This window comes from Cricetulus griseus, chromosome 7 (assembly GCF_003668045.3).
Source record: "Cricetulus griseus strain 17A/GY chromosome 7, alternate assembly CriGri-PICRH-1.0, whole genome shotgun sequence".
Classification (NCBI taxonomy): domain Eukaryota; kingdom Metazoa; phylum Chordata; class Mammalia; order Rodentia; family Cricetidae; genus Cricetulus; species Cricetulus griseus.
Window position 1 is genome coordinate 57,875,097 of NC_048600.1, and position 16,893 is coordinate 57,891,989.

General features: G+C 42.6%; 1 protein-coding gene across 1 annotated transcript in view; it reads left to right on the forward strand.

The window, feature by feature from the left end:
• Nucleotides 1-1,332: 1,332 nt before the first annotated feature.
• The window catches only part of Atp10b (ATPase phospholipid transporting 10B (putative)), a 102,530-nt gene continuing 86,969 nt past the window's right edge, over nt 1,333-16,893 (forward strand). The window contains exons 1-2 of the mRNA XM_035447381.1: nt 1,333-1,613; nt 3,393-3,587. Of these exons, the coding sequence (XP_035303272.1) occupies nt 1,339-1,613; nt 3,393-3,587 (470 nt within the window). The 5' untranslated portion in view covers nt 1,333-1,338. The remainder of the gene's footprint in view (nt 1,614-3,392; nt 3,588-16,893) is intronic.

Consider the following 16,893-nt stretch of genomic DNA (forward strand, 5'->3'; position numbering starts at 1 on the left):
TCCTGTCTCTATCGCCTAAATGCTGAGATTACAGATGTGCACCTCTCCACCTGGATTACATGTGATAGAACCCAATGCCTCACACTTGCTAGGCAAGCACTCTGCCAATTGAGCCACACCCCCAAGTCCCATCCATTTGATGCCCTGCTCTGAAATGTCACAAGGTTAAAATTTTTATGTCCAAAGAAATCCCAAAGACTAAAGAGCTTTTGCTAATGGAATACATGTGAAAACTGAAGGAGGGAGCTATGAAGGGAAGAGTAGACCAGAAGAGGGTGGGTACAGAGAGCATGTGAGAGGGGACCCAATTACAAAAAAAAAATCATGATGATGTATATGAATGATGTTATAAGAAAACCTACTACACAGCATGCTAGCTTTTTTTAAAAATCAATTAAAAGTAAAATATAAACATCTCTCAATTTGTCTTAAAATATGTCAACATAGTTTTATGCGCTGCCCATTTTTTTTTCCTCTCAAATTTGATCCTACATGGGCAGGGTTAAGAATATTTACTATTCTTCCAGAGAACTCATGTTCAACTCCAAGCCCCATGTAGTGGCTAACAACTGCCTGTAAATTCAGTTCCAGTTCCAGTTCCAGTTCCAGTTCCAGGAAATTCAATGCCTTCTTCTGGCCTCTACAGGCACAAGACATATAAGTGGTACACAGACAGACATGCTGGCAAAAGCATTCATACACATAAATATTTTTAATCAAATTAACCATATAAGCAAAGGGTGGTAAGAATATCTTTGTTCATTTTTTAAAACTAATCATTTTAAAGGTTTATTTTTATTGTATAGTTATGTTATGTGCCTGTATATATGTATGTATGTATGTATGTATGTATGTATGTATGTATGCATGTATGTATACCACATGCATACCTAGTACCTACAGAACCCAAAAGAAGGTATCAAATTTCCTGGAGCTGAATTTGCATGTAATTGTGAGCCATCTGATATGAGTACTAGAAAGTGAACCCAGGTTCTCTGCAAGAACAGCAAGTGCTCTTAACCACTAAACCATCCCTCCAGCCCCTCTTTCTTTTTACGTGGGCACCCCTGCCACTCCACCACTATTACCTGCTTTCACAACACCGATCCTTGTGTTAGTTGGAGATTGTTTTTATTGCTTAATATATCTGACCCTAAAACAGATGCATTGTAGGTGCTGATTGCATTTTTCTAAGAATGGACCTTGCATAGGCAAATGAAGAGATGCCATGTTGTGCTTTCCGCCTTACCATAGTGACTTTATGTGTTGGTGTTCTACTCATCTCTCCTGACCACAACATCCTGTGTGTTTTCAGACTGTTGTCACCTGCTTCTGGAAATGACTCTCTCCTTGGACTTTTCTTGGCTCCGGTGGAAATGGCGAACCCAAAATGGCTTCTCCCAGTCCCCTTCAGAAAGCACACCACTACTTTCTCCGGAGATGGGCCAGCAGAGCTACAACCCAACAGAGCAGCGAGTGGTGTACCCCAACAATGGCATGTGTCACCAGGACTGGAAGAAGGTCTCCAGGAGGTACCCAGGCAACAGCATCTGTACAACCAAGTACACCCTGCTCACCTTCCTGCCCCAGAATCTCTTTGAGCAGTTTCATAGGTATGCAGCCAGGTCCCCCAACCCTACATACTTTAGCCTAGTATTTACCACTGAAACAAACTGAGAGACACTGATCTCTAAGCAGCACCCTTGAATATTCAAACACACATGTGAAACAAGCTTCTCTCGACGGGCGGTGGTGGCACACGCCTTTAATCCCAGCACTTGGGAGGCAGAGGCAGGTGGATCTCTGTGGAGTTCGAGACCAGCCTGGTCTACAAGAGCTAGTTCCAGGACAGCCTCCAAAGCTACAGGGAAACCCTGTCTCGAAAAACCAAGAAAAAAAAAAAAGAAAGAAAGAAAGAAAAGAAACAAGCTTCTCTCATTGATCAAGTGATAAGTTGTCCTATGATGTGTTGAGTGAGGGGTAGGAATACATGGGGGGAAAGTAAATACTGGACTCATTGTACCATCTAGTGACTGAGACACAGGTTAATATTTAAGTTATTAAATTGGTTAAAAACTGTAATTAGAAAGAAAACTTGCAAGGAGAGGTATATAGTGCCTTCCAGTGAGAATTTGACCTACTTAATAATGTGAGCAAAGGCTTCCTGGAGGAAGTAGCAATTCAGATATGACTGGAAGAAAAGATAGAGGCCTGGGTAAATGACTCACAGGGGTATTGGAAGCTAAAGTGTTTGCTAAGCCAAGTGTGAGGGCCAGAGTTCAGATCCCCAGCAACCCTCAAGGTGTTAGGCAAGTATGAGGCTGCCTGCCTGTAGTCCACATTCTTGGGAGAGGGAGACTGGAGAGTCCCAGAGCAAAACTGGTTAGTTTAGATTAGTAAAATCAGTGAGCTGTGGGTTCAAGTAAGAGACCCTGCCTCATTATGTAAAATGGAGAGTGATGAGGAAGACTTCAAATGGCAAAATCTGACATGCACACATGCATGTTTGCACCTGAAGGAACACGTGCACCCACATACATGTGAACCCACATACCTGTGAATGCATTACATATAACACACCCACACAGGTTTTTTTAAAGAAAGGAATGAAAAAAAAGAAGTGGGGGAAGGGAACCAGGAGAATGTTTGTGCTCACATGGTTTCATGTGTAATGGCACTACGGCAGAATAAATGATATTCACTTAAAAATTTTGGAAGTATAATACATTCTTTTCAAACAATTTTCAAAAAAATCATTATTAATTATAAATCAAATATATACTTAAAATCGCAGCATCTATTGAATTTTGTCATGAATACTTATTAGCTGTTATGCTTCAGAACATGTTAGCATACACAAAACCATTTTTTATGCCACATAACATTTGTAAGAGCCTTTTGAAGTAGTCAGTATGATATTATTCTGTCTTTGCACAAGAAAGAACAAACTTAGGCAGAGCAATAAACTAGTAAACCACAGACAAAGGGAATTGCCACCAGGACTGGCGACCTGAGTTCAACCCCTAGGACCCACATGTTGAAAGTAGAGAATCCACTCCTGCAAGTTGTCCTCTGACCTCCACACTCACACGCACACGTGCACACGCTCTCACACACACACACACACAGAGGGGGAAGAAAGGTGAGAGAGAGAGAGAGAGAGAGAGAGAGAGAGAGAGAGAGAGAGAGAATAAATACATGTAATTTAAAAATTGATGCTAAAACAAAAAAAAAAAAACTCTATGGCATTTTCCTTCAAGTCCTTTACTACAGTGTTTGACTTGACACTGAAAGAGATGTTTGATTTGGTTAAAACCAATAACTAGGAAGAGATTGGAAGAGTATATTTTTCTCCTTCAGGGTCTTCACTCACACCTTGCTTGCTCCTCCAGGTGGGCCAACCTCTACTTCCTGTTCCTGGTGATTCTGAACTGGATACCCTCCATGGAAGTCTTCCACAGAGAAATCACCATGTTACCATTGGCCATTGTCCTGTTTATCATCATGGTCAAAGATGGCATAGAGGACTTCAAGAGATACCGCTTTGACAGAGAGATGAACAGTGCCAGCATTCAGATATATGAAAGGTAAGGGGACTCTACCATTGTTCTCTCTCTTGCAAACAGGTTAAATAAACTCAGCATATTTAAGGGACTGCTCTTTACTTGCAATATGACTTTTAACTTTATCGTGTGTGCGTGCGTGCGTGTGTGTGTGTGTGTGTGTGTGTGTGTGTGTGTGTGTGTGTGTGTGTGTGTTGCAGTTGACATCATCCTAATTTGAGAGAAAACAAAACAAAACCTCTATAGCCAGATATAAAGACAAATATTTAGAGTGTAGTTAGGGATTGTGCTGGTTTAGTTAAGTGGCAGCTGTAGGTTCTCTTCCAAGATCCATGACTTCACTAGCCCTAGGTATGTTTCCAGTAGTGGATGTGATTTTGTCCTTGCTGATGAGATTTAGTCCAATTAGTTACTACCAAGATATGTATGCCACTACTACACTGTAAGGATTATCTGTGCCATACTGGCCATCACTATGTTTCAGAGGTATTACAGTTAGGTAGAATGATTGGTTGCTTCCCTCCTTTAGAAGCTCATGAAAGTTAGTTCTCAACAGCCTTGGAAGTCAATTCCAGTTCAAGAAACCCTGGGCCCTGTGTCTAAAGTGCATGATGTCTCTACTGGTAGGAATTTACCTTCCACCCCAGCAGGAGCCTGTTATGTTTTGGGAATCTGTGACCAAAAACTCGAAAGACAGTTCCCAATGCCTCATGTTGGGGTTTTCATTAGATGCATCTTCTTTGGCTCTTGGCATTGTCAGCTCAGAGAAGAAAACTTCATTTGGACTACATATGTATTTTAAACACAGACTTAAGTGTGTGGTAGGGGTTTCCTTAGGTAGAGAGTGAAAAGTTTGATTCCTTAGGACTGTTTCAGACATTATGTTTTCTTAATTCAGTGATTCTCAGCTGCTGGTGATTTTGGCACACACCTCACCACCACCACCACCACCACCACCACCCTGTGAGCACCTGGTGATAGGTGGGGATAGTTGGTAGACAGGATACTACCAGCATCTAGTGGATGGAAGCTGGGAGTGCCAGTACATATCTTAAATACACAGGACCACACACACACACACACACACACACACACACACACACACACAAATTATCTGGTCAAAAATAGCAAGGCTGAAGTTGAGAAACCTTGATACAGTTCATGGAAATCCTCATATTCTTAGCCACACAGACTTAGTATTATTAAGATAGGACTAGAAGCCCAAGAATTAGACTCCAAGATGATTAGATCACCACAGGAGACTAATTTCCTAAGAAGGTCTTTTGATGGTGTCAGGTGATGTCACACACACACACACACACACATACACACACACACACACACACACACACACACACACACACACACACACACACACACACACACAAATGTAAGCCATTTTTAAAACTGCAGAGTGCCCTGGCTAAAAATCTATTTTGTTACTTAACCTGGTAGGTTTTAGGACCCAGCATTAGTGCACCTGTGTAGGGAAGGAAGCCACCTGTGGATGACTCCTACATTCCAACAGGCGGAGTCTGTACCTGGCAGAAGGAAGTACCTCCTGGACACACACCCATTCTCTGCAAGCTCCTTCCTGATCAGAGTTCTCCCACACTAATTTCAGGCTGGCTTGTTTTTCTTTTCTTCTTTTTTTAAACTTTTTTTTATTGGTAGTTTTGAAAGAAGAGACATTTCCAGCTCAGGAGGCAAGGAGTGAAAGATGCTAATTAAATTATGAGAATAGACGAGATAGGCTTAAGCAGAGATGAGGAAGGAAGGGAGGAAAAGGCGGAAAAAGAAAGAAGACAAGAAGAGGGTCGTGGTCTCAAACCTGCCTTTCGAAGGATGGCCCTACAAAGAAAACCCCAACCGCCATTATTGTGGGAACCAAGTCAAGACCAGCAAGTACACAGTGCTATCCTTTATACCCAAGAACATTTTTGAGCAACTGCACCGGTTTGCCAATCTCTATTTTGTGGGCATTGTCATTCTGAATTTCATCCCCGTGGTCAATGCATTCCAGCCAGGGGTGAGCATGGTTCCAGTCTGTGTCATTCTCACTGTCACTGCCATCAAGGATGCTTGGGAAGACTTCCGGAGATACAAACTTGATAAAATCATCAATAACCGAGAGTCCCTGGTCTACAGCAGGTAAAAAAAAAAAAAAAAACTAAGAGCTCTGGGGAGGTTCGCTGGTACAGCCTAACTTCCTCTGGCTGCCACTCCTGCCAGCAGAAGGGATGGTGGCAGTGGCTCTCATAATTTTATCTCAGTTAAGTGTTTAGTGTCCAGAGTGAGGACTACAGTAGGATCCACACATGAAAGAGGACTAAGGAAGGCTTTTCAAATTAGGAAGTCTTCTTTTTCTAGTATTTTCATTGATGATGTTTCTATAGATTCTCTTTCCTGATTAGTCCAGTGTTGCTGTAGCATGTTTGACTATGGAAGAGGAATACATCACTGTTTCATGGGAGTGATGGAGCTTTGCCTTAGACTGGGAGCCTGAGGACAAACCTGGGGTTAAGTACTGTCTCCAGTCCTAACTATGTTAGGCGAGGGATGAAAATGCTCCCCGTGTCATGCTGTGATTCCTAAAACAAAAGCAATTCTAGATGTGTTCATAAGACTGACACAAAATAACACTAGGGAATGAAGACTTAGTGTTAATGTCAGATACGTAAAGATGAGCCACAGTCACTTTAAGAAAGCAAAATTCCTATCTGCTGAGCTATTGACTGCCCCAGGCTCATTCCTTATATTTCCACAAAAAATAGTCTACCTGCTTTGGTCTGGTCTGACCACACTGTTTAGTATTGCTTTAGATATACAGATATGTTGCAAAGTTTCATTGACCAGATGGCCAAACTGGGCTCTTAGGGACATATTTTAATTTGGTAAGGGAAAAAAGATGGAAATTAAAGGGGTCTCTATTTTGTGGTAAACTGTGTGATTCCAAAGGAACTAGGAGAGGTGAGCTCAGGCTTCATGAAAGAAAATAATAGGATGCTTGCTTGGTGAACTAGCAGTTAGCCATGAATGCTTGAACTGCTTGGAGATGTAAGGCTTTGTTTCTTATTAAATAGGGAAAGTCTTTCATTCTGTCACTCACAGTCATCAGTCTCTCTTTCTCTTCCTCTCTCTCTCTCTCTCTGTCTCTCCCTCTCCCTCTCTCAGTCTCTCTATCCCTTTCTCTCTCTCTCCTCCCTACACCCCACTTTCCTGGGATCAATCTAGGTCTGTCTTATTCCCTCTAAGTTTATCAACTGCATCTGCAGAGGTTTCTCTGTTGCCCTGGTCACTGGCAGAAATGAAAGGGAAGGACTTCGAAGTGTGCCCTCTAGCCAATGAGGATCTGCTAACTGAGAAGTAATGCTTCTAAGAATGAAAGCTTAGCTACTGGAACTGTATTGTGGAAGGGCTTAGGAGCCAGGTTCCCACAGAGAAGATCTCCACCAGGTGAAGCCTCCAGGGAGACTATGACAGACAAAGATCCCCTAAGTAAAACCCCATGCTCCCCACTCAGGAGCATCTTTACTGGCAGGGCCACAGTTATATGTCTAGAAAAAGAAAAGGTAATTGGAGGGATTTTTTTTTTCTTTTCCAGCTATATCTAATCACCATAAATATTGTGAGCACAGTGGTCAGCTGTAGCTGAGATGTAGACAGGCTATCAAACTGAGAGGAAGAAATAGCTACCTGGGTATAAAGCTTTCCTGAAAGGAAGGGAAAAGAATAAACCCTTCCATTACAGGAAAAGCATTCATTTTCCACTGGTCTCAACCCACATATCTATCTTGCATTTTGTCACCACCTTCCTTCTTTGCTGTCCATGCATGGTGGCACAAAGGCAGACAGGAACCTTGTCCCCTATGGAGGAATAGGAGTCCTGTTCTTCCTGCTCTGCCAGAATATCCCAAAATAATGAACCTTTTCTTGGCACTTATCCTGATGTTGATCAGGGAGCAAGCTCACCTGTGCTGAGAGCCAGAATGACCGACCTATTGTTGTGTTCTCAAAATACCTTGAAGAAAACAAGATAAGAACTATATGGAACAGATAATAGTATGATTATCCGCTAAATATTTCTGATAGATATGATTACACATGCCTGTAATCTCAGCCATTGGGAAGCTGAGGCAGGAAAATCAGGAGTTCAAGGCCACCTGAGCTAAATGAGAATGTGTTTCAAAATTAAAAAAAAAAAAAAAATATTTTAGAAAAGGTTTTTTTAGCCTGACCACTTGCTGCCAGGGAGAACAAAAAGGGGGTTCAGGGTTTCTAAAGGGGTCTTCAATAGAATAACTGAGAAAGACGTGTTCTTAAGATATCCTGCCCCAAAAGAGCTGTTGGTTAACAAAGCAAAGGTACACAGTAAAGAAACATGTACATTTTGAATTAATCAATTAAACTTCATGTCATCAGAAGATGCCTTTAGTACCTAAGCGTGGGGGCCAAACAGGCAATCAGTGTCAGGATGTGATGGGGATTGGGGACCTCCAAGGTTCAAGCCCAGAATGGTTCAACTTACACAAGAGCTGGCTGCTCAGCTAACAACATGCTTTGTTCCAAGCATAAATACATTCCGGTAGGCTGGATTACCCAAGTTGCTTAGAAGAAGCAAAGTTGCTAAGTTTTTATTATGTCAAATTCAGTTATCCTGTTACAATCCCATGCATATAATATGGGGATATATAGATACAGATATAGATATATGATCAAATGTATATATTACTTTGATCATTTTAGCCATCATCCTTTCTTATTCCCCTCCTCCTCCTATTGAATGCCTTCTTCCTAGTTACATGTCTTTTTCTTTTGGGGGGGGGCATCCCATTGCATTTAATTAGAACTGCATACAGGAACATGGGTGTGGCTTATTTACTTGAGCAAGGGTAACATACCAGAGGCTGCAGTCTTTGCTGTCAGATCCCCACTCTTCCAACAATCTTTAGCTGCCTGTTGCACCTCTTCCAGGGTTGCTAATGACATAATTGATGCAAATCCCTCAGATTTAGTTTGTGTGACCTAAAGTTCTGCTCTGCCTGGGAGCGTCTAATTTTCACACTTTGCTTTCTAATGTCCAAGGAATCAGAAGTCTTTGCAAAAGAATAATTGTGTTCTTCTGAGGTCACCCTCAAGAAAGGGCTGTCTTTGGGGTAGCAGGCTTGGGCATCAGCTGCCTGCCCTCTAGGCCCAGTTCTTCAGCTAACTATGAATAGGCTGGGAGAATCACTTCAATTTCTGCATTCCCATTTCTACTTCCATAAGGCTAGTGGATCCTGTGAGATGTACTCTCAGGGGGAAGAAAATAGAACTTACAGCCAAATAATTCAGAATATAGTCTCTACATGCTGTTGCTCTCGTGTCTAATAATGCATGGCAAGATAATTATGCATCGGGCACAACCCACAGCAAGCACCATGTCCAGTGCTGGGTTGGCTCAATGCTTTTCTTCTGCCAGTGGCAGCACTCACCATCGCAGAAATTTACACAATCAGAAATTATGATGGCTTAAGCTGCCACAGGTGACTTGTGGTGAGCAAGTACCTAGTTCTCCTGTCACTGTCTAGATCCAGACTCAGCATTTAGTTCCTGTCTTTGTCCTGTGATCCCTCAGACAGTTGTGCCTCATGGCAATGAGGGTGCTGCATCAGGACCAACCCTCAGAACTACTTCTTATAACCCAAAAAGGGACAAATAAAGGTATTTCTGGTGGCCTTCATAACTTATTCCTAACTTCAAGAGAGGTAACTTACTCCTAACCCCCTTACATCTCCGTGGCCCCTATTGGATCACAGTCCTACCCCAACCCAATCCCTGGCAGCAGGAAATAGGATTATGATAATAAATTATACCTGGGATAAGGTCCTTATCCAGAGAGCCCAGTCATGTTTTCCAGTAAGAAATAAAACCCAAATCAAATAACTTCCAAGAAAGAGAGAGAGAGAGATTGCACAGGCCACTTCCATGCCCCCAACACTGTCACTTAAACATCCATTTTTTTGGTCAGTTGCTTTCCACATGTTAATAAGAGCATGCCTACCTTGGGACACCCTGCATTAAATGCACCTGAAGTTTATCTAACTCTAAAGTACACAGGTTCTATGAAAAACCATGGCAGGAAAAGCCAGAAATGTCATCTGTGTGTTAATGATTATCTGAACTAATGGATACTAAGGGGCCTTTCCTATTGCCAGAGATCAATGACACAGGATAAGATATCAGTCAAAGACCTCAGGAGTTGAGAAAGTGACACTGTTTTCTGAGGGACACCTAGAAGTGTGTGTCAGACTCTTCCCTCTGGTTCACTTGTCTGCGAAACTGACGCCTTTTCTATTCCTTTCCCTTTTTTGCAATTAAGCACAAAGGCCCGTGGATATCTGCTAGCTACATAATCCCATGCATCATCCAGTCTAGACTCATTTCTACTGTGAGGAAACGGCTTTTGCGAACAGCAGAAGCCTTGTTAACAGAATTACAATCCTGTTAGAGCATTTTCTTTTAATATAGCAGTGGTGCTTATGGTCGAGAGGTGACCCATTAATCAGATTTATGGAATGACTTGGAGGGGAGATTAGCTTCAGAATTGTATTAGCTTAGCTTCTCCCAGGGCTCTGTTTAATGAATCCAGAAACCATACCCAGCAAGAGACTTGTATTTTTCCAGCTAGCTTAGGGAAATTGTATTTGTATTCAGAAAACACGCAGTACAAAAGGAGGAATGTGAGCTGAGGGAATTGGGGTGGGAATTTGTCCCCAAAGTGAAATGGAACAAAGTCCACCCTGAGTTACAATAGCCAGTCACTGGCTTATTCACCTGTTTGGCCAAGTGTGTGTGTGTGTGTGTGTGTGTGTGTGTGTGTGTGTGTGTGTGTGTGGTATATGTCTGAGTATGCACATGAGTGCATATGTGTATGGAAGCCAGAGGGTGCCAACAGGTGTCTTCCTCTATTGTCATTCACTTTATTTTTTGAGACAGGGTCTCTCACTGAACTCAGCACTTACTGACTTGACAAGCTATCCATCAAACTCTGAGAATATGCCTTTATCTACCCACCACATGCATGAGTTTCAGAGATGTACAACCATAGTTGGCTTTTTACATTGGTACTGGGGATCTAAAGCCGGGTACTTGTGCTCATATGGCAGACATTTCCAAACTAAGCCACTTCTCTAGCTACTGCTCAGCAAATAGTAATTGGTGCATGGATACCATCATATATGAGATGCTTACAAACATTTATAATGTCCATATACTTTGGTACCCTGTGTACACAGGGACAGGAGACATGATACTATAGAGAATGTAGGGATTCATCTACCTGCATGAAATGTCAAAGCCAATGGAGGCCTTCCTCAAAGAGGTGTCCCTTCAGGGGGCATGCTGAGAAATGCTTAGTCAGCCCAAGGGAACACCATTTAATTCATAGTCTGGTCATATGTCAACTCAAAGTTACCCATGTTGGTTTTCAAAAGGACCAGGAAGTACCACGAAATGCCTGAAAAATGAGAGGCAATGAGAGAACACTTAACTGGTTTCCTTTACTCTGTGTGTGTGCATGTGTAGTACATGTACGTGTTAGTATGAACACTTGCCCACACAGGTTTGTATGTGTATATGCATACACTTGCTTTCCATGGGTCAGTGTTGGGTGTCTTCCTTCATTGTTTACCCCTGCCTTTTATTTTTTGAGACAGAGACTCTCACTCTACCTGGAGCTCACCAGTTGGCTAGGCTGGCTGAACAACAAGCTCCAATGGTCATCTCTGTTGATGATTGGTTACCTGAACTCAGCTCCTCGGGCTTGCATGGTAGGAATTTTACAGACTGAACTATCATTTTACAAATGGACTATCCTTCAGTTTGACTTTCTAGTGGGAGATGAAGAACCTTCCTTCTGGAAATCAGGTGGCTGTTTGATGTCAAGATAACTTTATATACTGTAAGAGAGATGCCAGCCACTTCTGCTAGCAGCCTGGTTGGACCTACAGCCTGGCTTTGATGGCTGGCTGTCCTGCCTACATCGACAGTAGACAGCCTAGGGACATGGCCAAGCTGACACTTGATTGTTTTGCTAATTATCTAATGAATTAAATAGAGCCATTTCAATAATAGTGCCCAACTGGTCTCATCTTTAAATGATGACCATAATTCTTCCTAAGGTCTAGTTCATGAGAAAATGGCCAGATGGCATGCAAGAAGGCTTGGAAATAGCATTGCTATAGAAATGAACTGTAGAATACATGGGCACAGGATAGGGAGTAGAGGAAGAAAAACAGTCTCACAATGTCCTGACTGAAATCATCCATCGAATACTCCACATCAAATCTGTATTTGGTCAGAGCTGCCCACCCTGACCCTGTGTAGTGACTGTATCACATTCCACTTCTGAGAATCCCACACTGAGCAGTAGGTTCAGGAAAGACCACATGGGTCCTCACCTAGACCAGACCTAAAAACACTTAGTAAAGCATAACTTGTAAGATGGCCTAAGCATGTGAACCTCTGAACTTCAAGCTCCAACATACAGTAAAACAGGCATGCAGAGAGAATCTGAACAATGCAGACAGTGGAGAAGCATTCAGAGTCATTTGAAGTGTGACTATGAAAATTACAGCAGCCTGTAGGTCACAGACCAACCAACCATGGTGTCCATGCCCTGGGTCTTTATTCTGCATTTGGCAAACCCAGTGTCCATCCTACAAGTGTCTTCCATCCACATACTAGTCCTTCTTCCTTGCCTAGTGTTCATAGAAGGCTATAAATGTAAACCACTTGGGCCGATTCAGCTTGTAATTTCAGCAGAGACCATATTAGGTCCTCCAAAGACAGGAGAGTCATAAAACAGTTCAGGGGTCCCTGATGCACTGCCCCCTTGTCATCAGAGAAGATTTGTGTATCAACAAGGAAGAATTCATAGCCTCTGCCCTGTCATTACTGAGCTCAGGACTCTAAAAGGTGACACTCGTGTTCTCATTTAACCCCAGTCAGGCTTCTGTCACCTTCAGCTTCATCTACCATGTACCTCATCCCCAAACAAAGCATCCATTGTTAAGCTTTGGTGCCCCTCACTGAAATTCACAGGTCCTGTTAGACATTCCTGTGTGATTGTACTTTATTTAGTAGGTAACCCCTCCTAGGCCCTGTTTTTCTCATCTTAAAGGAAGAGGAAGTGGTAATAATAAAAGTTGTCTATTAATTAGGCAGATAATTGGTCACATATGTCTGGTGCTGGGCTCATTATGGGCACTCCATACATGTCAGTCAATAACATGATATCATATTTTTATTAGAAATCTTCAGTGGGGAGTCTTAATGACTTTTTTCAAAAAGCTTCTCCTTTACATAGTATCCAAAATGAATCTATAAAACACCATATTTAACAAACACTCAGCTTACCCAATTCTAGGTACATAAATGTAGACTTTCCCATCTCTCAGCAAGATTATCACATAGTGAAAATAAAAAGGTGCATGAAGCAATAAGGCCACAGGAGCATGATGTGCAGGCAAGCATGCCAACTAGCCACACAACACTGACGTTCACTGCCTGGGGGTGTAAAGAAAAAGATAGGCTTTGGATCTGCTGAGGTTAGAGAAAGGTCATACACACTGTGCTATGTGCTCTCAGACACCCCCAGGCTGGTTATTCATAACCCAGTGGCCACAGCCTTGTAGGAAGGCTCCTATAACTCCCTGCCCTGTGAGGCATGGTATGCCTGTGGCCATCTCCTCTTAATGATAGTCTAAGTTATTCTTTCTGAACACAGCAGCTACATAACCAGTGAGATTAGAAATGGATACCATCACCATGCCTGGAGCTTTTAACACCTATTTGCTTTATAGAGTTTCCTCAACTCTTCCATGTCTAACAAATCCCTACTGTGTGGTCTGTACCAGAAAAGTGAGTATAGACAATAAAGTACAGTAAGGCAGGAAGAAAGTGGTACAGTCCATCCCCTGCCCTAGTTCCAGGCTGTTTTTAATAGTAATCCTTCTACCTCAGGGCCATTTACTGGGACCAGGTTAAGAACTAAGACCACACTACCCTTTTCCATGCCCTACTCCCTCTCAACTCAAAAGACATTTCCTTCCAGCCACCAAACCCCATACCTCATTTGTATCTGCTAATAAAATAGGCAACTACTATAGTTTCTAGTTTTCTGTCTCTAAAGCAATGTTCCATTCTGCCCCAACCTAGAAACTACCACCAGTGAGAAGGTTGGTAGCTATAAATACCAGTGTGGTAAACTTTTAAGTTACAACAACCAAAAGCCCTTCATCCCATTTGAATAATCTGGCAATCGGGTTAAGAAGGAGCTGGTAAGATAGCTCATTCAGTAAAGTGTATCTTATAAGCATGAGAACCTAAGTCTGATCTCCAGAAGCCACATAAAATATGGGTATGGTGGTACATTTGCAATCCAAGAACTGGGGAGACATAGACAGGAGGACTACTGAGGTTCATAGCACATTCAATCTAGCCTATATGACAAGTTTCAGACCAATGAGAGACACTTTCTCAAAAATAAATGGTAGACAGCACTTAAGCAGTGATAAGAGAGATTGACCTCTGACCTTCCCACACATGCACAAATACATGCACCTGCAAGCACTTCAACACACACACACACACACACACACACACACACACACACACACACACACACCACACACACACACCACACACCACACACACACACACACACACACACACACACACAAACACACACACTAACACAAGAAGAGAAGAAATAGTCCAAGGTTGCAACATGTAAAAGTTAGAACCATCATTTAAAGGCTGCTCAAGTGACTCCAATGCTCCTAACTACATTGCCATATGCCTCTACCTCCACACTCAACTCCCCAAAGAACGAGGCATTATAAGCAGGCCTGAGTCAGCCACTGGCTGTGGAAAGAACAGTGGGTCTAGCCTGAGCTTTGTCATTCTGCACCTTGGCCAGACCTCTCCACTTATCCCAGCCTCAGCTTCTTTGCCTGGAGAATAGGGGTAGAGTTACAGATATAGCCTACCATAGAAGGTAGCTGTGAGTATGGAATAGCATGATGAAGAAAATGCAAGGGCACAAGAAGGGTAAGAAGCCCTCACCATACCATGAACAATCATTTCTCTCAGCATCATGAAGGAAGCCATGTTTAATGAGCACTAAGTGAAAAGTAGTTGAGTGTGAAATGGAAGGAGGAGAGGAAACTGCTGTTAGGATATAATACTGAGAGGTTATGCAACTTCTCAGTTATAATTATATATAAAAATTTGACCTTATATTCACAGACAATACTCAATGAAACTTAGATTCAAACATACTCATTTAAAAATTATTTCATTTTTAATAGTGTGTGTGTGTGTGTGTGTGTGTGTGTGTGTGTGTGTGTGTGTGTGTGTCTGTATTTTAGGTATGGTAGCATGAGTGCAAGTGCCTGCACAGGCTAGAAGAGGGTATCAGAGTCCCTAAAGCTGTAATTACATGTGGTTGTGAGCTGCCAGAAATGGGTGATAGGAGCCAAACCTGGGTTTCCTGGAAGAATAGTATGAATTTAATCATTAAGTCATGTTTCCTGCCTCTGAACACATTCTTAATTCCTGGACTGCCTTCATTCTTCTCAATGGTCCCTACCCACTCTAAAGAGGCACCTGGGACACTCTTGGCTTAGTATTTAAGCTTGCTGAAGGACATCCCAGGTCAGTTTGTCCTCTGTTAATCATAAGTTCCATAAGACAGCCTCCTGATAAGTCTTGTCTTCTCCAGTGTCCACAGTTCTTTGTATAGAACCCAGATACAGGAGAAATGGAGCCTTAAACATCCCCCCATTCTCTCCCACTTCCAAGTGGCATACAGTTGGTTAAAAGCCTCTCTTGCTGTTTATTTACCCTTATTTCTTAAAGGCCCCTCTTCTCCCAGAAGGCTGTTAAACACTGCACCATTTAATTTCTCCTCCCAGTAGAATCTGCCAGATGGAGTCGTTGTCCTAAGCCATGTGAATTTATCTTGTTTTAAAGAGGAGTGAGCATTGCAGGAAACTAAAATAGCAGTGAGTTCCCAGGTGCAAGCTCACTGAGCAGTGGGACAGGCAAGAGTCTATGCATGAATTCACCTGGGGCAGCTGTTGCAAGCAGGCCATATTAATCAGGGAATGACTCTGGCTGGTGGCTCCTGGCCAGCATCTGGTCACATCTGAGTGTCACTCAATGTAGAAGTATGCCACTTTTATGCTTCAGCTAAATTCTGCCACTTCTCACCTCCCTTGGCTAGACACCCTTGAGCTATGCATCCTTGGCTGCTCCTCAGACATGCTGGTGACAGATGAAGTGATGAAGTATACCCCAAAGCACTGAACAACCACAGAAAAGTAGCTGAGTGTGAAATGGAAGTGTCCCTAAAGGTCCAGTAAATTATGTCTATCATCCTATAACATAGCTGGGCTAGGTTACTGTAACATAGCATTATATAATATAATACTTCTACAAGTAAAATCTCTCAACTGTACCCAATATGGAAAGTCCCATGTACCCATACTAAAATGCATTTCCCCATTTACTTTTTTAATGAATACTAATAGTCCCGGTACTCCAGTCACCCTCCAGGGACTCCTGGAGATAGCATGGGCCTGGGAACAATGTTTCTGGGAACTTGTTCCAGGAACCTCACTCTAGAGCCTGAGCATCAATTTGCTGCTATCCCTCTTTTCTAGACTTGGGGGAAGGTTGAGAGGGTTAGGGGTTTTGTTTGCAGGTCATCACTGCCTGACCCAAGCCACAGAAGGTAGTTATTAGCATAAAAAGCATGAAGAAGAAAGATGGGATTGGCAGAGTAGTGGCAAGCCTGAGGTAAAGAGGCAGGCCTCCAGAAATAACCATGAATGTCCCTCCCCTATCCGGTTCTGTCTGATGAAAGAATTGGTCTGTAGAAACAACTGTCCAGGATGGTGGTGGTGTCATTGGGACCCAAGGAGTACTGTAAAGATGCAGAGCCCAAGTCTGGCAATGCCTGAATCATGATGAAGATTGACAAATTAGCATTCCTGGTTCAGACAGACATATATTCCTAAAAGTGTATGTACCCAAAACTAACCTCCAAGGCCTTCCATCTTTTATTATCCCAACCTATATCCCATACTTAGCAATGGAGACCTTTATTGGGGGTGGGATGAGAATTGCTTTCACTTATGGAGGTGCCTTGGCCTGACTTTGCTCTGAATGTAGAAACCCCGGCTAGCATATGTTGACCATCCAGACGATGCTCAGATTCAAGGGTGTTCTCCCTAAAGCTGATCTCACACACTGGGTGGAATGTTGAGGTTGTAGCAATCAA